Source organism: Cetorhinus maximus, chromosome 22, assembly GCF_964194155.1.
Source record: "Cetorhinus maximus chromosome 22, sCetMax3.hap1.1, whole genome shotgun sequence".
Taxonomy (NCBI): domain Eukaryota; kingdom Metazoa; phylum Chordata; class Chondrichthyes; order Lamniformes; family Cetorhinidae; genus Cetorhinus; species Cetorhinus maximus.
The window spans coordinates 33,693,125-33,715,561 of record NC_135900.1 but is presented as its reverse complement, the minus strand read 5'-3'; the positions used below and the strand labels follow the sequence as shown (position 1 = coordinate 33,715,561).

Sequence of the window (22,437 nt, the reverse complement as noted above, 5' to 3'; positions counted from 1 at the left end):
TGTGGGTTTCGCTGCCTGGGGCAGCATTTATTACCCATCCCTAGTTGCCTTTGAGAAGGTTGTGGTGAGCTGCCTTCTTGAATCGCTGCAGTCCCTATGGTGTAGGTACACTTACAGTGCTGTTAGGAAGGGAGTTCCAGTGACAGTGAAGGAACAGTGATATATTTCCAGGACAGGATGGTGAGTGACTTGGGGGTTAACTACCAGGTGGTGGTGTTCCTATCTATCTACTGCCCTTGTACTTCTAGATGGTAGTGGTCGTGGGCTTGGAAGGTACTGTCTAAGGAGCCTTGGTGAATTCCTGCAGTGCATCTTGTAGATAGTACACACTGCTGCTACTGTGCGTTGGTGGTGGATGGAATGAATGGTTGTGGATATGTTGCCAATTAAGCGAGCTGCTTTGTCCTGGATGGTGTCAAGCTTCTTGAGTGTTGTGGGAGATGCACTCATCCAGGGAAGTGGGGAGTATTCCATCACACTCCTGACTTGTGCCCCAGGCTTTAGGGAGTCAGGAGATGAGTTACTCATCGCAGGATTCCTAGCCTCTGACCTGCTCTTGTAGCCACGATATTTATATGTCTAGACCAGTTCAGTTTCTGGTCAATCTTAGCTCCCAGGATGTTGATAGTGGGGGATTCAGTGATAGCAATGCCATTGAATGTCAAGGGGCGATGGTTAGATTCTCTCTTGTTAGAGATGGTCATTGCCTGGAACTTGAGTGGCACGAATGTTACTTGCCACTTGTCAGCCCAAGCCTAGATATTGTCCAGGCCTTGCTGCATTTGGGCATGGATTGCTTCAGTATCTGAGGAGTCGCAAATGGTGCTGAACATTGTGCAATCATCAGCGAACATCTCCACTTCTGACCTTCTGATGGAAGGAAAGTCATTGATGAAGCAGCTGAAGATGGTTGGGTCAAGGACACTGCCCTGAGGAATTCCTGCAATGATGTCCTGGAGCTGAGATGACTGACCTCCAACAACCGCTAGGTATGACTCCAACCAGTGGAGAGTTTTCCCCCTGATTCCCATTGACTCTAGTTTTGCTAGGGCTTCTCAACGCTACACTCTGTCAAATGTGGCCTTAATGTCAAGGGCAGTCACTCTCACCTCACCAGAGTAAGGGAGGAGCAAGGCTATAAAGCATGACAATGACCCACACAGGTTTGAGAATTTTAAATTGGTGGCTTTGAGGGACTGGAAGCCAATATAAATCCACCAGGATGGGGTGATATGTGAGCTGGAGTTGGTGCAATATTGAACATAGGCACCAGAGTCTGGCTGAGCTGAAGGTGGGATGATGGGAATAAAAGAATCATGGAAACATACAGCACAGAAGGAGAGGCCATTCAGTCTGCCATGCCTCTGCTGACTCTTTGAAAGAGAGTCATGCTTACTCCCACATCCCCATTTTTTTGTCTCTAAACCTGTAAATTATTTATTTATTTGTTATTATTTCATGGGATGTAGTTGCCCATCCCTAATTGCCCTTGAACTGAGTGACTTGCTTGGCCATTTCATAGGACAATGAAGAGTCAACCACATTGTTGTGCATATGGAGACACATGTAGGCTAGACTAGGTGAGGATGGCAGATTTCCTTCCCTGAAGCACATTAGTGAACCATGTGGGTTTTTACAACAATCAATAATAGTTTCATAATCACCACTACTGGGACTAGCTTTCAATTCCAGATTTCATTAATGGAATGTAAATTACACCAGCTGCCATGGTGGGATTTGAACCCATGAGCCCAGAGCATTAGCCTAGTCTAGTGACGTTACCAATATGCCACCATCTTTCCCTTACATTACATTTTACATTATATTACAAAGTACATATTACATTACGTTGGATATACCGCTCTGAAATGGGCTATTTGGCCCAACTAGTCCATGTCAACATGTATACTCCACTCAAGCCTCCTCCCATTTTTCATCTTCTAATTTTATCAGCATAACTCTCTAATACCTTCTCCTTCATGTGCTCATCTAAACTACCCGTAAATGCATCTGTCCTATTCACTTCAACTATTCCCTGTGGTAACAAGTTCCACATTCTCATCACCCTCTAGGGAAAGAAGTTTCTTCTGAATTCCCTATTTGATTTCTTAGTTATATAGTGATGGCCTCTAGTTTTGCTCTTCCCCACAAGTGGAAACATTTTCTTTATATTTACTCTGTCAAAACCTCTCATAATTTTAAAGACCACCATTAAGTCACCTCTCAATCCTCTCTTTTCAAGAGAAAACAGACCCAGCTTGTTCATCCTGTCCTGTTAGCTATGCCCCCATATTCCTAGTATCATCTTCATAAATCTTTTTTGCACCCTCATGCCTCTATATCTTTTTTTTTTGCAATACGGTGACCAGAATTGTACATAGTGCTCTATGTGTGATCTGACAAAGGCTCAATAAAAATGAGCATAGCTTCTTTTCTTTTCAAGTCTATTTTTAGAACTAAACCCTAATGCTTGGATTGCTATTTTTATGGCCTTGTTAACCTATGTTGTTACTTTTAGTGATTGTGTATTTGTACTCCCTTTGCTCTTCTACCCAATTTAAATTCTTAGTTTGGGATTTTGGGGTGGGACTGGAAATTCACGCCAAAAGTCAATGTACATTTAGCTGCCTTGCCGGATTTTCCGTCCCACCTGTGGCAGGTCCTGCCCGGCCTTATTTTCTAAGTAATATACAATTTTCATTGCCAAAATGTTATACCTCACATTCAATTGCCAATTGTATGCACATTCCCCCGTCCCCGGTAAATTGATGCCATCCGCAAATTCAGAGATTGTGGGCAAAATTTAATAAGAAGAGTGTGGCCCCACAAACAATCTGACAGAGAAAGTGGATGGGTCCCGAGGGTAGTAGAAAGATAGACCTGGGTATCATCAGTGTGGAAGTACATGGGGAGATTGAAATCATGTTTATCGATGATGTTGTCGAAAGACAGAATGTAGATGAGGAAGAGCAAACAGCCCTGAATGTATGCCTGGGGGACTCCTGAGGTAACTATATGAGTGTGGGGGAAAGGAAGCCATTGCTTGATATGTCCTGGCTACAGTCAGATAGGTAAGTGAAACCATGCAAGGACCGTGGAGGAGCAGTGTTAAAGAATCAATATGTGGTAGACCATGTCAAAGGCTGCATAAAGGTCATGGCGGAGGATGACAAGGGATAATGCATCATGGTCATAGTCATATAGAATATAACTTATACACAGTAAATGTCAAAAATTACTTTTGCTTTTTCAAAAAAAAGCATCCACATTCAGATAACCACCACCTCTGCATTTATAAAATGACGTATCTCCAAACCAGTTAAGTAATGCCTCAATTGTAGGATTCTCATTCTTGTTTTCAAATTCTTTCGTGGTTACTTCCCTCCTTATCTCTGTAATCTCTTCCAACCCCACAACACTCCAAGATGTCCGCGCTTGTATAATTCTGGCCACTTGAGCATCCTGATATTAATTGGTCCACCATTGGTGGCTGTACCTTCAGTTGCCTCGGCTCTAAACTTTAGAATTCCCTCCCTCAACCTCTCCACCTCACTGCCTCTTTCCTCCTTTAAGTCGTTCCTTAAAACTTATCTCTTTAACCAAGCTTTTGGCCTGCATGGCTCAGTGTCACATTGCTTTATGCTCGTGCAGTGTCTTCGGACATTTTATTATGTTAAAGGAGCTATATATTTACAAGTTTTTGTTACAAATGTAAATAAATTCAGTCTTTTCTATTGGCTTTTTGTAACATCTGACCATTGCTGACTTCCCTCAATATAGTGCAAAAAGTGCACTCTTGCAATCTTTGCATCATTATGTATTAATTTAGAATGAATACATTTATAGAGCTGCATCAAGTCTGTTTGCATGTTAAAGCTGAAATGTTTATAAGTTTCCAGAAGTAAATGCAATGTAATATTGTCCAGTTTTTGGAAAATTGCATCACCAGTTCATTGTAAAACAGCATCATAATTTGGTCTGTGTAACATAGGACTCTTGGAGTATAAGTGCAATATACGGGGGCAGATTTATACACATGCCTATTTTATACTGTCTGTGACCTTTGAGATGTACAGTATTAATTTATTTTTGGACTCACTACATTGTGCATAATATGGTGAACATATTCAGGTTCATTAATATGTCCTGAAATTTATTTCACCCATTAATGAGAGGTGACTTATCGTGCATTACCCATCCTTTGATTGGATTCACTATGTCACCGAGTCTCTCAAGTTGAGCGTGCATGTGTTTCAACAAATCCGTTTAATAATGAAGTGTATTTTGCAATAATGGAGATTATAAAATGTAGCTTATACATACATTAATGTATCTCTAGAAAACACAAATGTAAATTCAAAATGCATATGAAAGGTAAGTTGCTATCCTACTTTTTGCTGTCCTCATCCATATGCATTATGTTAGTATCTGCCTAATGTACCAGGTGCATAACCCTTGGGGAGTCCTTAACACCACCTCCTTGAAGTTGTGAGCCCTGTGTCATCACATGCAATGCTCCTAAGCACACAACTGTTTTCCAACATATTGGCCCAAATCTTATGATATCCACAGCAGCAAAATCTGGATTTAAGTCTGCATTGTGCTTTGGGACCCTGTAGATGTCCTGGCATGTGCCACATGTACTGTAATTGCCCAAGAAGTTAAAACTTTCGAGGAGCTATTTGCACTGTGCAGGACCCTCTGCGAAAGTCTCCAACACTGAACTCAATGTCAGAGACTTGGGCCAGATCCGCAGGACTGACCCAGATAATCACCCAGGAAATGTTACGCTGGTTAATACCTGGTCTAACTCAGAGATTAACCAGTGTAGCTGAACTGAGCACCACAACCGTCCCCCATGACCCATAGGAACATAGGAGCAGAAGTAAGCCATTCGGCCCATCGAACCTGCTCCGCCATTCAAACAGATTATGGCTGATCATCTACCTCTATGCCATTTTTCCCCAATATCGCCACATCCCTTGATGTTATTAGTCTCCAGAAATCTATCGATTTCTGTCTTGAACATAATCAATGATTGAGCTTCCACAGCCCTCAGAGGTAGAGAACTCCAAAGATTCACCAGCCTTTGAATGAAGAAATTCCTCCTCATCTCAGTCTTAAATGGCCTGCCCCCTATTCTGAGACCGCTTCTGCTGGTTCTAGTTTCACCAGCCAGGGGAAACATCCTGTCTACACCTACCCCGTCATGCCCTGTAAGAATTTTGTAAGTTTCAATGAAACTGCCTCTCAATCTTCAACTCGACCCAGCCTGACCAGCCCCTACCTGACTGTCCACCCGGTCACCCTCCTCCCCCACCCCCACCCCCCCCCGATCTAACTGCCCAGCCGATCACCTGCCTGACCCGATTACCCCACCTGCCTCGACTGCCAACCTGACCCGACCCAACCAACCCCTTCTCGACCACCCGCCCTGATTACCCCACTCAAAAAGACTGCCCACCCGACCCCATTTCACACCCCAACCCCACTGGCCATTCTGACCTCACTCACTCACTCACTCACTCACTCACTCACTCACTCACTCACTCACTCGCTCGCTCGCTCACTCACTCACCTACCCACCCGCTCACTCACTTACTCACTCTTTCCCAAACTATGTTCCACAGAACTTTGAAGTTCTGTATGGCGTATCCAGGGGTTCTGCGAAAAAAAAATTGCCTAGTGTGGGCCAAGTGTAGGAGTAGACGAGGTAACGGATTTATTTAGATTAGAGTTGGTCACACCGTGTGAAATTGAAAAGGTTTTTTGACATGGTCACATAGAGGGCTCTACAAAACGCGTTGTATTGCCTGCTTGTCTGAACACATTTTGTTGTGAGCACCCGCTGTCGGCTGGTGAAAACATTTTAGGCCGCCTGCTCGTGTTCGCTGCGCAGTACTCAGATTCGCTAGTGATAAACTAGCCATGCAGTATTTTCAAGAAAACAACAAGCTGCTCTTGTATTTGTGAAATTTCGTAATATTGCAAAATTACACTGGGGCAGGTTACTTAGCTATGGATCAGTGGATAAAAGAAAGGGACCTCAAAGAAGCGAAAAGTACATTCTCCTGATGTAATAATGAGCAATGAAGGTGGACCCCTTCAGCCAATCACTGCCAAAAAATCAGAAAATGATCTTTCAAAAATGAAGCAATCGCTACCCACATCAACTGAATCAGCAACAGGAAATAAAAAAACATAAGTATGACGAGAGCTATTTGTCTCTTGGATTGATGTGCATCTGAGAAAAAGATTCCCCTGAAGCACAGTATGTTGTGTGCTACAAAATATTATCCAACAGTTTTAAATGAAGCAACATCCCTCCTCCCATTAAAAATGACAAAAAGTTGGTAAGATGTAAGTACTTTGTATAATTATAATAAATATATACATATAAGAAATGGAAAAACCTTCTATAAAATTTGTTTTGTATGTTTGTACCTATTGCACAAAAACAATAATTTTTTTGTGCTTTAACATTTCAACATAATAAGAATTTTTCTTAAGGGTTCCGTCAATGCTTTTTTTTAATTCATTCACGGAATGTGGGCTTCACTGGATGGGCCAGCCTGAGGTCAACAGGGATGAAAGCAAAAAACTGCGGATGCTGGAAATCCAAAACAAAAACAGAAATTTTTTTTCCAGGTATTTCTGTTTCTGTTTGTAGAGGTCAACAGTGTTCTGTGGCCGGAAAAGTTTAGGAAACACTTGTTTGGATCATCAGTGCTTATTCCCTAATTGACCAACTGGATGTTCTTTTCTCTGGGGTAGAGCTCTTTTGCTCATTTTATATGCAATCAGAAAGTGTTTCATCTGGTATTCTTCCCAAAATCAATTGAAACTCCATGATATTTTAGCGGGGAACCTTGGGCAAATCTGACCAAGCAGATTACACTAATAATTACTCAGAAAAAATTGGAAGAATTAAAACCTCTTCTAACTTCTGGGTAACTATTGTAAAGACCAGCTCAGCTCTGTGGGACTCCCGACACCCCCCCCCCAGTTCCCCCCACAACCCACGGGACTACCCCCACATCTCTGACAACCCCCCATGGGACTCCCCCCACACCCCAATCTACCCCCCCATAGGACTGCCCCCCACACCTCTGACCCCCCCCACCCCCCCCCCACGGGACTTCCCACACCCCCGACCTACGACCACCACACCCCCATGACATCCAACCACCCCGCCCCCACGACATCTGATACCCCACTCCTCCAGCCTCCAACACCCCCATCCCCGACCTCTGACCTGCGAATTCCCAACCCCAAACGCAACATCTGACCCCCCCAGCCCCGCCCTGTGATCCCGCACACTCCCCGATCCCCCCCCCCCACCCACATCCTATCCACTTACCTTAGACACTTACCTTCTCCCTGGCCTGTCAATTTCACTGGGCCCTTTAAACTTACCTGCTCCACGGCAGGTGGTGCCATGAAAAAGGGGGCATGGCCTCTTTAAGTCTGCTGGAGCTGCACTTCGCTGTGGCCTGCAAGGAGTCTTTCGATAAAGGCCCCAAGGAGCTCTGGTGAATGGAAGTGTCAGGATAATTTTCAAGGGCAGATATGTATGTATGTATTTATTTCCTCTACTTCTGTGGACCATCACTTTCCAATGCTAGTTGGAAGTTACGGCCCCATAAGAGGTATTTAGTAAAGCAGCTAACAGTAATTTCGTAAAGCTAGTAGATTTTTTTTTTCTTTATTCCTTCTTGGGATGTGGGCATCACTGGTAAGGCCAGCATTTGTTACCTATATCTAATTCCCTTTGCTAGACCATTTCAGGGGGCAGTTAAGAGTCAACCACATTGCTGTGGGTCTGGAGTCGCATTAGGACAGACCAGGTAAGGACGGCAAATTTCCTTCCTTAAAGCACCTTAGTGAACCAGATGGGTTTTTAGGACAATCAGTGACAGTTGCCATCATCACCATTACTGAGACTAGCTTTCAATTCCAGATTAACTAATTGAATTTAAATTCCACCAGCTGCCTTGGTGGGATTTGAACCCATATCAAGAGCATAGCCTGGGCCTCTGGGTTACTAGTCCAGTGGCATTACCACTATGCCACCATCTCCCCAATTTATTCATGGACTACCTATGGTAAGTAAAAAGAGGTGCTCTATTGAAGACAATTATTATATGATGCAACATATCATTTATTCCTTTATTACTAAGATAGAGCAGCCTGTTTCCAGCCTCTCACTGTAAGACCTTGGGTATGAATGTTGTGAACAGCTACATCCTGAGGGCAATTAGAAGCTAATTCCTCTTGGGCATATCATGAGGTTCATTATTGGATCATTATTTCTCTATAGATCAGCAGTTCTTGGCTCCTGCACTCTCCAAATTTGGAAACCCAGCAGGAAGTGACATTTTGTACATACATGTATATGGGAAAGGAAAGAGCCTGGAACTGCTTATCATGGAGCTATATTAAAATTATGTTTTGCTAATGGCAGAATTTCTATTTTATGATATTTCTAATCATAACTACCCTATGGAAAATTACTCCTCACAGGAGGGAGGAGGTGGAGCCTAGAGCAGGAGAGGACTACACAATTATTCTGCAACCCAGAGAAGCATTCCTGTTACTTCTGGTCTGCAAGGAAAATAAATGAAAACATACCTTAAATGGTCTCTTCTCGCCCTGGATCCCCATCCACAGTTTTTATCTGGCAGGACAATTGCAATGGCTTCCGCGTTTAGGTCAAGGTTAAAAATTCCAGTTGGGCCTGATGATGTCATTGTACCCCCAATCTGCATATTGTTGGAAGAACCTCACTTTCTTTAGGCAGGTCTGCTCAAAGGAGCCCATTAATATTGAAGATGGCAGGATCCTTTGCTGGCGATGGCAGGTGTGTCAACCAGAAGATTTTAACTGCCCACCAACATGGTTTCCATCAGGTGGGGAGGGTTAAAAATGCCCTTTTAGTTTTTTTCAACAATTCAAAAGTTTATGCTTACACAAAAAAAATTACTGTTAAAAGTACCCTCTGACTCTAAAGTTTTTGATCACATTTCAAAAATAGCCTGGTTTGTTTGTTGAGTTAGTTTTAAACATTGCAATGACAGATTTTTTTTAGTTCATCATAACATGATTCATTCCCAGCAGACCCTATTGTCAACAGCCATTTCATATCTTCCTATTTTAATGGAAGAAATATGTACCAACAAAACCTAAATGCCACTGAATTCTGTCGTGGGTATCACAAACGGTGCTGCAGTAAGTGGTTTGGTTTGACAAGTGCTTGCTGTAAGCAAGTAAATGTCATTTAATATGTCAGTCACATTGTACAAGTCTGCATCAGGAGAATTTTTTGGAAAACCCTATAATCAGTTGCTGGTTACGGAAAGAACTGAGATTCTTGTAAATAGGATACTCAATGTTAAAATTGCTTCCAATCCTTTTTGTAGACATCTAATGGTATACAGCTGATGTCAAGTGGAAGTAAACCTCTGGAAAACAAACCATTTTGCAGATAGCAATACCAATAAGTAATGTGAATTGTTGGAACTGAGAGTTTCATTGGAGTTGTCCAATATAACCTGAATTATAACCTATAGTTGATTGACTGTGTTAGTTTAAAGATGCAGGAATAACAGTAACAAAATTTACCTGTATAAATGCACGGGAGCAATAAAAGAATTATGCTAGTTCTACAAATACAATCTGATTACTGTGACCAGAGTGTTAATTGGATTCTAACTGCCAGATCTGATATATCTAGCTTTGTAGTGGAAAACCTTTTGAAAGTGATGAACTGTAATTCACTGAGCTGCTTGAAGCACTTGTAATTTACTGTGTGTCATACTATGAAGAGTACGACCTAATGGACTTCACATTACCTGTAGCATCACAAACCCTGAGTGAAACTAGCTGCTGTAAAGTGATAGTGAAAGACAGTGAGATATGTGTGGAACCTGCCATATTTAGCTGAAATGCAGCCCTCATGTCTTTCACTAATACATGATGGTTTAGGTAAGTCTGGCAAAGCTCATTATCTGTCTGCAGCTTATAAAAAAATGGAGTGAAAGCCAGTGTGAAACAATAGTTGTGGAGCAAGGATTGTAATTGGTCCATGGCTAAACATGGTAACCAAAACAAGACTAACTCATAGAATGTTGTAAAAATACAGGTTTATCTCATTTTCACAAGTGGAGCCAAGGAAATAAAATGTTTTTGTTTTGTTTTATTGTTTATTGGAGGATCTATTTCAGCTTGCGAACTTTTTTAGTGGTTTAAAAGTTTCATCTGATGAACAGTGCTTACTAGCATTATGCGCTCTAGTAATTAAAATGCCATAAACCATTCATACAGGAAACAAACATTCAGAAATTACACCATTTATAGAAAGATATCTATCATATTTTATAACAGCTCTGAGACACATGTTATTTATATACAGTAAGATATAGTATTGCCATGTCATACTGTTTTTATTTTGAAAGCCTCCTTGATAAGTATTACAGTGTTTAGTTCTGTTTGGGAACTGGCTTATTCATGCCCAGTATTTAACACTTTACCAGTTAAAGCTCTCTCAAAATAATTTGAACCATTTTTGCTATTGGATTTTTGGAAGGTTAAAAACATGAATTGAACTATTAACTGCTGAACAACCCTGATCTTCATATTGTGAGAAAGGATGACTATGGTTATTATTCAGTTGTTCTTTATCATTTGGGGAGTGGCAAGGCACCTCAATCTGTCAAAAAATAAAACAATTTTGACCCTCCGAAACAATGTGGAGATAAAATGTGCTGTTTATTGTACAGATTAGTTAATCCATTGAATTGCATTAATGCTTTATACATTGCTTTTGTTGAAAGTACAAAACAAGCTGGGTTGTGGTGTTTCTGACTGTGGTGCATTGTCTTTCTAATGTTTTTCCAAACAGAACTGCATGTGAAAAAACAGAGCTGCGTGTGAAAAAAACATGCAAGCCAGCAGACTAGAGGGCTTCTAGGATAGCTATCCAATCTTTGATCCGTTGTTATTAGCCGTCGGTATTCAGACAGAGTAATTGCCGAGCCTCTTGGTACAAGGTTCACAGTAAATCTACCTCAGTTTTCCCTTTTCTTCCTGCCTGCCTCCATTGAAGTTGACCTCTGTCAGTTAGAGTGCCTCATCAGTGACTCCAACCGCAGCAAGAGCATCTTAATGATCTGAAATTCTTCTGAGAAGTTGGTGATGTTTTCTCATCAGGATCCAATTTGGAGCGCTTTGTTCCATTCTTGAACTTGTCTTTGGAACCACAGAATAGCAAGTCAGTTTGTAGTCTTTTATATTTTTAGAAAGCCAAAATACACTCCTGCAGGAAAAATGGGAAGGAAAAGATAGTACTTGAGAAAATCATTTGGTTTTACTGATGTTTTATTAGTGGTATATTTCAAATATCCTAGTGCACAATGGCAGTACATTAAGGATATTGTACAAATAAAATAAACTTAGGACAAAATGCATTTCAGTTGACAGTAGATATTAATATCCTAAATTCTGACAGCAAATTTAGCATCAATTACCTGATTATTTCAATATAGTAATTCAGATGTGTACAGAAATAAAGCAGAGGTACTGAGAATGGGATAGTTGATGCTAAACTGTTCTTTTTATGTGAGAATGTTTTCAGTAAGATTGGTTTGAAAATGCTTATTACTGTTAGCCCTTCATAGCCTCATCTTTAGAAGTAAAATTTACTGCAATTCAACCTCTATTCCTCTCTATTCACCACACTTGTCAGTCAGTTCAATGCTGTATCTACAGGAATGGAGGTGTTATATTCCAGCAATTATCATGTCATATACTTGAAAATGTAAATGAATGTGTGTGTAAAATTAAATTTATGGGTTGTCAGTGAAGAATAAGAACCAGGAGAGCAATTACTTATCTGCTTTCATCTCTCTAGCTCTGATACATCAGGCAGAAAACCATGCAGATAAATGCTGGAATTAGCATTATGCAGGTCTTAAAATGAATGAGCTGGTGTCTTGTGTTGCCTTCTATAGCTTTTGTTTTGAAGAGCAAGTGAAATTAAGATGATTATCATCCATCAATCTGCTAGAAAGACAGTGATATAACAAAAGAAGCTGAAATTCCATGTTTACAGTATTTGGCTTTCAAAGCGAGTCAGCTTTATTGGGACAGTTTTGTTTTGTTGAAACAGTATTAGAATATTTTGTGGGTTTTTTTTTACCAACAATTTAGAAATACATTTTTTAGAGAAATGAGTAATGCTGAGCATTTAGAAATTAATGTAAAGCCAGTAATGTGAATTAGAAATGTACATTAACATTGCAGTGACTTATATCAATAATATTTAATAATCGAGGTAGATTAAAGCATCCACAAATTGTAACTGAGTATAGTATCTTGTCCAAGTTCACTTGTCTATAGCAACTTTCATCAGCAAAATTGTATCCACAGTGTTTGTGTTTGAAACTTAAATGTTCTAATTAATTTATTCATTCATTTTAAATGCTTTTGATGTGACAATATGAATGCTAGACTGTGGGCATTTGCCCGTTCTGCAAAGGTTTCTGTAATGTAAAGTTTCAGACAAGGGCTAAGGTTTAAGTGGTAAGATCAAAAATCTGCTGGCTCTAATTCACCAAGTTTTAGGACTCCAGGAACAATGCTGTAGATTTGTTTGAATATGAATGTGCAGTGGGATGTAGTTTGACCTTCAGCTGTGATTTCAGTTCATCAGGATTAGTCAAGCTAGGCGATCAAGACTGCTAATGCATAATGACTTATAAAATGAAAAATGTGTAGTGACCATGCAAATGTTTCAGCTAATCAAAGAGGAGAACTTTAGCTTTGAGAGAAAAGAACAACAAGGGCATGTCAAGGCCTAAAGTGAAGATGTGTGTAAAATAATCTGAGCAGCTTTATTAGCAAGAGAAGGTTTCGAAGTTTCATTTTGACCTCTTCACATATTGCGCAGCATATTATGTTGCTAAATAGTATCAAAAGGAAGATTGGATGAATAGCACATTTTTTTCCTGGTAGAAATTGCTTTAAGATGATCTGATACAAAATTCACAAGGAGAGTTCAAAGCTACTAAAAAGGCAACCAATCTATTCCACATTCATTTTGCAGAATGAAGGAAAAGTATTTATTGTCTTTATTTAACACGTTGGGGTCAATTTTAATCCTACCCACCTGGCAGGAACTGAATGGGAGGGCAGTTAAAAAGGAGTAGTTTCTTAGCCGCTGTCATCTTGACCATTTCTGAATTTAAACTCCAAGGTTTTGCAGATGCATAAGATGCCCGCCTAAAGCTAGTGAAAGCCTCATAAATTTATTCAAATTAGGTTCCAATTATATCAACAGGATCCTGATGCAATTTTAACATAAGCCTGAGTGGGGAATCCACAGCGGCTTACCCTCAAGACAAAAGGAGGCCTGCAGACAGGAGAGGCCACTTAGTTGAGTGTAAAACTTTGCTTCCTGGGGCCAGGAGCAGCAGTGCACCCTGAAGCCCCATTAAGAGAGGTGCAGCCAACCCTCCCTTCCATATAACCCTCACAATACTCCCCCACTCCTGCCTGTCGCTTACCTGGAAGCTGACAGAAGCCAAAGGATACCTGTTGGCAGCTGCTCTGTTCCCTTATTCTGGTGGCATTTAAACAAGGCCTGGAGGTTGAAACCATCTTCTGTGGCTTCCTCCTGCCTTTGCTGGCTGAAAATTAACTCACTGGAGCAGTTTCTCGCAGGAAACCTGTTCAGAGTTAAAATCTGTCCCATGAAAAATATTCAGATACCTCAGAACCATGATTTTCATCTTTGCATCTGATATTTTCCATGTTTGTAGATTATCTGAAATTGCAAGTTTTTTTTAACTCCAACCCCCCCCACCCCCCGACCCCATCCCAAATAATTATGTAGAAAATAACATGAGATTGCAGGATTTTAATTGACGATTCAAACTTTGATCCGCAAGCATTATATAAACTTTAAAACTGCAGCCATAATTACTTGCCATATACGTGTTATCTTATGGCATTTATTTTAAACTTTGTCTGTAGCATCACCAGTGATAATGTAAAAACAGTGGCATAACATTGTTATATTATTTTTCTTAATTGTCCGAGTATCAGGTTTTTATACAAGCAAATTCTTACTATATTTTACTATTGAGTTGGGGTAGGAGATGAGCAATATTGCAGACATGTTACAGATAGCATACATGAATCCTTACAGTGATTGGCATTATTCATGTCCTTTCTGATTCTGGTCATCACCCATTTTTACAGGTTAATAACTCAATTTTTATGTGGCTAAGTTCATCCTGTGCCTAAGTATTGTAAACTATCACCAGAAGTCTCATATCATCTTGTATTTTTAGCCCTCTTACTATTGTGTACTAATGCGCTCATCGGTACTATAGCTGATTGTGATATTTAACTTGAAGAAGTAAAATATGTGCTCAGTGCTATAGAGTAACTTTTTCCCCTATCAGCTTATATACTGCTGTTTGTATATCATATATTTATAGCACTTTAAAACAAAGAAAGACTTTTTACAGAAGAGGAAATTAAAACTGCATGAGAAATGTAAAGTTAACACAAGCATGTTTTTGCATTTTGTTATTTTTCTTTTTCTTTCACCAATGTTGTCCTCACTCCTCCTCTCCTGAATGTGTTGGTTCCTACGGAGTATGATTACATTGACTGTAATCACTTTCTTCCCTCCCTCAACCTCAATCCTCACCAAATTGGGCATCTGTGTGCCTTTGGGGCCATTTCAGTTGAACTCAATCCTGTCCTCTCCTGGCAAAGACAAGCACAACTTTTGGGACAAGTCCCTGGATAGTGATCGGAAGCACAAACATTGACAAATTTTCCAAATGTTGGCGTGCTGTGGCCAATTGTAGTGCCTCAAAAACTGTGCGATGTGAGGTCCGCTTGTTCAGTACAAACAGAGCATTAAACCTTCCTCAAACAAGCAACTTAGCAATTCAAAGCATCATAAGGATAACTTTGTTTAGTAAACTTAATTGGTTGCCAAGACGAATGGTTAGATTTTTGTCTCCACTACTTGGGTGATAATCTGGTCATTTGGAATGAAAATTGGATGAGTTCTATAAAGGTCAGGTGATCTACTCCATAGGTCACCACTAAAGCAGTGAAAACAGAAATCCGCTCCAAAATGTTCTTTTCTCAGATGCATGTCTTTGATGTTGTAGTATGTATAGTTTATAATATTTACTATATTGTAAATCATTTGCTGACAATTCACAAAAAGAAAACACTGCATCCAGCTGACTGGACATTAGCATCCATGTGAACAGTGTTAATGGTTGCTTTAATTTTCTAACAACAGAATACTTATATGTCACAAATTAGTTAATTTGTATGTGAGGGTTTATTTTGATGATGTAGTTCCTTCAGTAGGTTGCATGTCAATTTTCTAAGAAAAAAAAGGAAGGTTTTAATTTATTTAAAGCATAACTGCTTATGATACATATCCTTTGTTGTAACTTGTCAGCTTTACACACCCTGTATTGTTCCTGGCAAAACCAACTGCAACGAAATGCTTTTCTGGTAAGCTGAAGAAAATGCTGATATAATTTCATATATTGATTCTCCTAGTTTTTTGTCCATCGTATTAGATGTAATTTTACAGCAGCTATTTGGGGTTGTTTTTGCTAAAGAATTAAAAAATTTAATACGTTTTTTTTAGTTAAAAATAGACTCTACTGAAAAGCTATTGAACGATGATTACCTTCAAATTGAAAAAGTTGTTAAATTATATCAGATTAAATCACTTGTTACTATAATAACTCATTTTCTGAGTTTGTCATATCACTTTCTTAATAGTCCGTAAGAAAATGTTAAAGAGAAAATGTTTACACTGACTTTTTATTTATATTAGAAGGTATTTGCCTTTTCAAAGAAGAAAGTAATTGCTTTTTTCAGAGGTTGAATAGCTTGGCAGGTTGACAAGCTTTTCAGATTATGAGCTGGTTAGTACAAGCAATGCCTTCAAATAGTGTATCTTATTGTATTCCTCCATCTCTTACTGCAAGGTGTTGCTCATAGAGTACAACAGCACATAAGGAAACAATGTAATTGCCACAAGAAATCTTGTAGGAGCATGTCTGTGCAGAGGGTAGAAGACAAACATTGATTCTGGGCATCTCATCGTTTTGAAAATGTTGTCCCTTCAGCAAGTGCTGCAAGACCAAGCAAAGCACACAGCATGTTGCAGAATGCTGGTTTGGCTTGATGTTCTGAATCTCTCTTGCTGGAGCAGGTGCCTGTGTCAGTGGCCATGATGACTCCCCAGGTGATCACCCCTCAGCAGATGCAGCAGATCCTTCAACAGCAAGTGCTGTCCCCGCAGCAGCTTCAGGCTCTACTTCAACAGCAGCAAGCAGTCATGTTACAGCAGGTATGAGAACACCCGCAGCACACCTGCTTTTGACAAGTCACACATAGAATTGAAAATGTTTCATGAAGCCCAATTTCATTTTTTTGTAATGTATTATGATGCTATATTTTAATCATATACATATGCCTTATCAAAATTAGTATTCATTAAAAAAAAGTTTTTAGACCAATCATTTGTTTTCTGTTTGGATTTTTTAAGTAATATGTGTTTGTAAGTTACTGAACATGCATATAAAATATAAGAGCTCCATTGAAAATCTGAGTTAAAAAGTTTAAATGTATTTATGTTATTTATTGCCAAGCGCCACATTTATTGTAATTTTAATGAAAAACTATTAAAGGTTGTTTCTTATCATGTTATCACCATTAAAATTGTTTGGAATTGTATAAACTGCTTTGTTTTTCATCTATTTATTCAATTAAGCAGCTTATATGCTGCGCTGTCAGCTAAAGATGTTTTTGTAAAAGTGATTTCTGAAAAAGCAATATTAGAAGTTTTCAATTGTAATAACATCCTGCACAACCATATTCAGCATCTTCTCAGTCATATCACTTGAAATTGCAGCCCTGTGACATCCAGCTGAATGGACTGACAGATTAATTAACTTTCTGCTAAGAACTTAACCATGGGGTTTGTCTCAAAAAAGACACTGAAATTTGCTTTACTTTACCTTCCAGTTCTTTTTCGCGCTTCTAATTTTGGCACCATTTTGTACAGCAGTATCTATTATTTTTCAGCAACAGCTTCAAGAGTTCTACAAAAAACAGCAGGAACAGTTGCATCTTCAGCTTTTGCAGCAGCAGCAACAACAACAACAACAACAACAGCAGCAGCAGCAGCAACAGCAGCAACAACAGCAGCAGCAACAGCAGCACCCAGGCAAGCAATCAAAAGAGGTAGGTACTGAGTAACTAGGCTGCCTACATAATAGTTTGGGGTGAAAGGGGGTGGGAGAGAGGCAAGAATAAGATCACATTTTTCTGTAACAAGGTTCTGGTTCTCAAAGGTACATTATTATATTTTGCTGAGTCTAATAACAATGACAGTAGTACTTTCATGTTCCTCTTCTTTGTAGTATGGAACTCGAGAGTTATAATCCAAGGCTGCTGTCTTTTAATGTTCACTAATGAATCACAGTGTACAAAGAGCAAGCTGCATGATGGACAAAGTACTGATTATCTTGTAGTCACAGAGATTCTGAGTTGGTGAGGGAGCCTCAGTTTTTCCTCAGAGGTACAGCTCAGAGAGCATGCAAATTTAGCCTACTGTTAAAAACCCAGGTTGAGTATAGACTTCAAAGTCACAGGTCCCTGATTAATGAACTGCTACTGTAGGTTTGGACTGGCGAGCAGAAAGTTACAGTTTGATGTGCTCATAAATCAACCTGACAGGCCTGTTTCCCTGGCCTACCTAGCTCTTGTCAGCAAACTGCATCAAATATAAACATAATACAAACAAAACATGTTGAGGTAGTTAAATTGATCAGCAGGTATCGTGGACATTGTCTTCAAGAAACACATTATGCAAACGTACAGAAAACAGCATTGACCTCCTGAGGCATTGTTTCTGTTTGGATTTGTGAACAGAATTTCATGCAGCCATCAAATATGGAATAGAAATTGCTCCCTTATTTCTCCTGAGGCTTTGGGCCATCCACATGACTTGCTCCATTATGCAGTCTGTTTTCCAGTGAGTGCATCAGAAGTTTTGCTTTTCCCCAAACTAAAGTGAAAGGTCTTCCACAGCAGCTTGTCTTCCTCTGAAGTGTGACTGCCTTCTCATATCCTCTTGAGTCCCAAGAACTCCAGTTTGTCTTGTAATGCCTCAAAAAATTGGAAGTTAGACTCTTTCCTGTAATAGGGCATTTCTCTGCCTTGAATGTATTCCCAGTTTTAATGTATTCCGACAAGAGAAGAAAAGAAAGCTAACAGGGCAATGCTATAAGGGCTACATCCCAGTTTACTAATAGATCACTTGAGACCACATTCATGGGCCACTAAGGACTAAACTTATTCAGCTGCAAAAGCAGCATTGCCTATAAAGAATGACTGCTGTGAAGATTTTATACAATGGGCATAGACAAATGTAATGCTATAGGTGACCTTAGCATTTGAATGGATTTTTTTTTTTGGTAACCAAAATTAGTTGTCCTAATCTTCACAAAATATGTGTGAACATTTAGTAAGTATTTTAGAAAAGTATTTGGATTTATGTTTTTGTCATGGTATACATGAGTTGTATTAACAAATTAGTGCTTATGACATGTTTGTGAAAGAGACGTCACATTCATGAAAATCATTTGGCAAAGCTTTTGGGTTTGTTCATTTCATATTAATAAGTAAATAAGTAAAAAAATTAATAAGAAAAAGCAATCAAATGTTACATCATGTCATTTGCGTATATATATATATATATATTAGCATGATGAAAATAGTACCCATCTCTTCCAGATTTTCTCGCTCTCCATACAGAAAAAGATTAGCCACTCTTTAATGAAAGCTGTACCAATTTAAGCTATAAGGAGGGGTCTGAAGTACCTGAGGCACATAAGTATAAGTCAGGCACAATTTTGAATAAGATTTCTATTCTTGTGCAAAATTGCTCCTCTCACTATATACCACGCTCCCAGAAATCATTATAATGAGCATACTATACAGTTAAATCCTGAAATAATCCATTTTTAAAATTTCAAAATGATGAAAATACATAATTACAAGTGTCTTGGTCAGCATAGAGAGTTGAATGCAGAGTGTGGCATATTTTTTCCAGTTATACTTTTCTTTCTAACAATCCTGAATATGGAGATATGACCTACTGAAAGCAGATTTTGGGTGCTTGTTTTGAAAGTTAGCTCATGATCCACCTGTGTGAACCACATCAAAGATGGTTAGCATGTCTTATATGGGGTAAAAAGCATATGGTTCCACTGCTCATCATAAAAGTGTTTTAAATTTTAATAGTGGCCAATATTACAAATAAATTAAACGTAAATTTATCAACAACATTTACTTAAGAACATTATTCTTCTGAAGTCATGAGATTTTCAATTGTTTATCTCTGTGGGTTTAGTTCCTGTTTTACATTGTATGATTGGAAATATGTTTTTACAGCAGCAGTTGGCAGCCCAACAGATTGTCTTCCAACAGCAGCTTCTCCAAATGCAACAAATCCAACAACAACAGCATTTGATGAACTTACAACGTCAGGGACTCATTACTATCCAGCCTGGACAGCCGTCCCTTTCAGTCCAATCTCTGCCACAAGGTACTGGGTTGTAAATCCTACTAAAAGCTGCAGAAGCTTTTATTGCAATATTGTGATTTAGCTATTTATTTATTGTGACTGCATGTGTAAAATAAAATTTTACTTTTTAAGTACTGAAAGTATAACATACAACAAATTTGTAGCAAATTCTGAGCATTATCATATGAGCTTTCTATCAGAAAAGTTAAAAGTAAATATGTAAAATAACACTAATATTGCTTCTTTCCATTGTGACAATTTCCCCCAGGAAACATTTAAGCTGAATTATCACAAAAATCAAGTAAAAGTCCCAATCATTTTGACTTTGCTATGATTGGATCCAACTTTCAGGGAGCAGAAAATGCTGGGATCTCAATGGCTTAACAAGAAAATGAAAGTGAATATTTATATAAATGTATACAAATGCAGTGTATAAATTCTCCCAACTAGTAGAAGATAGAATGTTAAAAGTGAATGAGGATCTATTAGAAGGAAATGGGTTCACTTTCTACTTTTTTGTCCTGGTAAAGAAACTTTTGAATCAAAAAGCAAAATCAATAAATTGAATCTGATGTACAATAATATTGCAAGCAATTCAGTTACCGAGCCAATTTCTTATGTCTGCCGAAGTGTATCATCCAACAGTACCAGCAAGTCTGCAGAAGCTGTCACTGCTGCTGGTACTAGAAAATCATTTTTAATAGTCTGACATTCTTTTAAAAATATACCACACAAATATGGGGTTCTGGGGCAAAGTGGAATCAGACCAGTTTACTATGAAATGGACAATAATCATTTCATAATTTTGGTTCACTTTGGATTTTATCCATTTGAATGCTTTATTGTAAGATAGACATAGATTTTTTTTTTTAAGTAACGTTCATCTTCCTAAATACTTATTGCTGTCAAATTATTGTAAAAAGGACAGTGCCTAAACCTGTAAAGGATCAAGGCTAGATTCCAAAAGTGACTGCCCAGAAAAGTTATCACATATACTTGGGCAATCTACTCTAACCTTTATTTTCACTATACACATTTAACCTGTTTCCCTAAATATGACTGATTTTACATCGCAGTAGGTAGCCTCTATAACTGACAAGATGGTTTGTAATGAATCATAGTAGATTAAAGTGATTCTGAGTGTAAGGCCTGATCTTTTGTTCCCGATTCGGGAGCGCAGAGTTAACTTTGCAAACCCAACTCAGGAGAAAGTGCCCCGGATGGCCTGATTTTCTTTCCGGCCGGGTGGTGTGGGGTTTTGGGGTCTGCCACAAAAAGACTAAAGAACAATTTGAAGAAGCAATCTGGCCTGAAGAAAATCTCGAGAAGCAGTCGTGCAGAGGAAAATTGCCAGGGAAAAGCTGCAAAGGAAGGCTTGGAAACTGAAGGCAGAAATTTCAAATTCCTCACTGCATTAGAAGACTCCAGAACATCTCTTGGTAGTCCACTTTCAATTCCCAGATTGCAGAATCAGCAGGTCTGGCACAGGTGAGCTAAGCCTTTTAAATTCCAAGATAAAGCAAGTCCTGAGAAGCTTTAAATAGTTGTTGTCAGAAAGTGCCATTTAAAAATTCCACTGGAAAAACCAGGTTCCCAAGTTGGCACCTGAACACATCCAAGCTCATTCCAAAAAGGGTAAAATTAATTAATTAAGTAATTCTAAAGGATCACAACTAATAAATCAGCTTTAAAGACCAGGTTTCGACACTTCCGTGACCCTAAAGCATAGCACTGAAACAGCAAAGTATGTCGCTAGTCAATCCAAGGAGACATTGTTTAAAATTATTTCAAGGCTGAGTGTGACGCCATTGCAGAGGGTGCTTGCCAAAGCCGGCAAGCGCGGGAAGACCATCTTGAATTTCAGCAACTTCTGAAAGCAGAACCTACACTTTAAAATGTCTTAACCTTGGATCAAAATCCAATTTGCCAGATCAGTTTGGACTTATCCCAGGACCAAACTTAAAGGAAAATTGGGCATCCTGGAGAAGAGAATTTTTAAACTACTGGAGTATATCAGGTCTAAGGAGAAAGTCAGAAAAGCTTCAGATTAATACTTTTTTATACTGGTTTGGTTAACTTGCTGATGAAGAAATCCTAATGCAGTGCATTGATGAATCTTCAACCAACTTTGATGAAATATTAAAAGCCTTTGATGAATATATTAATCTTCAAGTTGTGGAGTGCACAGAGCTTAGAAAGAGGCATAGAAAACCTTCAGAAAAGTGCTGAAAAAGTAAAAGACAATACCTGAGTAAACCACACAAGGGAACTTTCCAATAGTCTCAAAGATATATCTTTTTTGAAATCCCAACACATTACCTGAGCTGCAACAGCAGGTGACAATGCAGAGGAGTAACTGGCTGTGAATGTTGGAAAGCTATCTGATGAAACCCAAAATAAACAAACCCTGCAAAAGGAAAATTAAATACGGCTGGAAGTTTTTTGTATCAGAACTGAATTTGAATATCTGAAACTCAAGATTCAAGCTGAGTAAGTACTCTTGATAATGTGTGAGATAGTAAAATCATCAATGAACCAAACTATTCTAGATCTAAACAAACAAAATTTTGAGGTTTCACGGAGGTACAAGAACAATACTACAGAGCTGAAGAAAATGGATGGACATTTGGAAGAAAACTTGAAAAAACATTCCATCTCCAAGGAGATATATGAAGAGATGATAATCAAGAACCTAGAATGGCAAGAGAAGGTGGAAGTTCTCACAAAAGAGCATGTCTAATGTCTCAAAAACAATTAGCAGAAGCACAATTACAGAATGTGAGCTTGAACTATAG

At 38.9% G+C, this 22,437-nt stretch overlaps 1 protein-coding gene across 15 annotated transcripts in view; it reads left to right on the top strand.

Moving 5' to 3' along the window:
• Window positions 1–22,437, top strand: part of foxp2 (forkhead box P2) — an 893,115-nt gene that overhangs the window by 765,791 nt on the left and 104,887 nt on the right. For 13 of the 15 annotated variants that reach the window (XM_078568064.1, XM_078568062.1, XM_078568061.1 and 10 more), the window contains 3 exons: window positions 16,262–16,399; window positions 17,137–17,295; window positions 19,510–19,663. In XM_078568064.1, coding sequence (XP_078424190.1) covers window positions 16,262–16,399; window positions 17,137–17,295; window positions 19,510–19,663 — 451 coding nt within the window. The remainder of the gene's footprint in view (window positions 1–16,261; window positions 16,400–17,136; window positions 17,296–19,509; window positions 19,664–22,437) is intronic. The other 2 variants (XM_078568073.1, XM_078568074.1) reach the window with 2 other exon arrangements.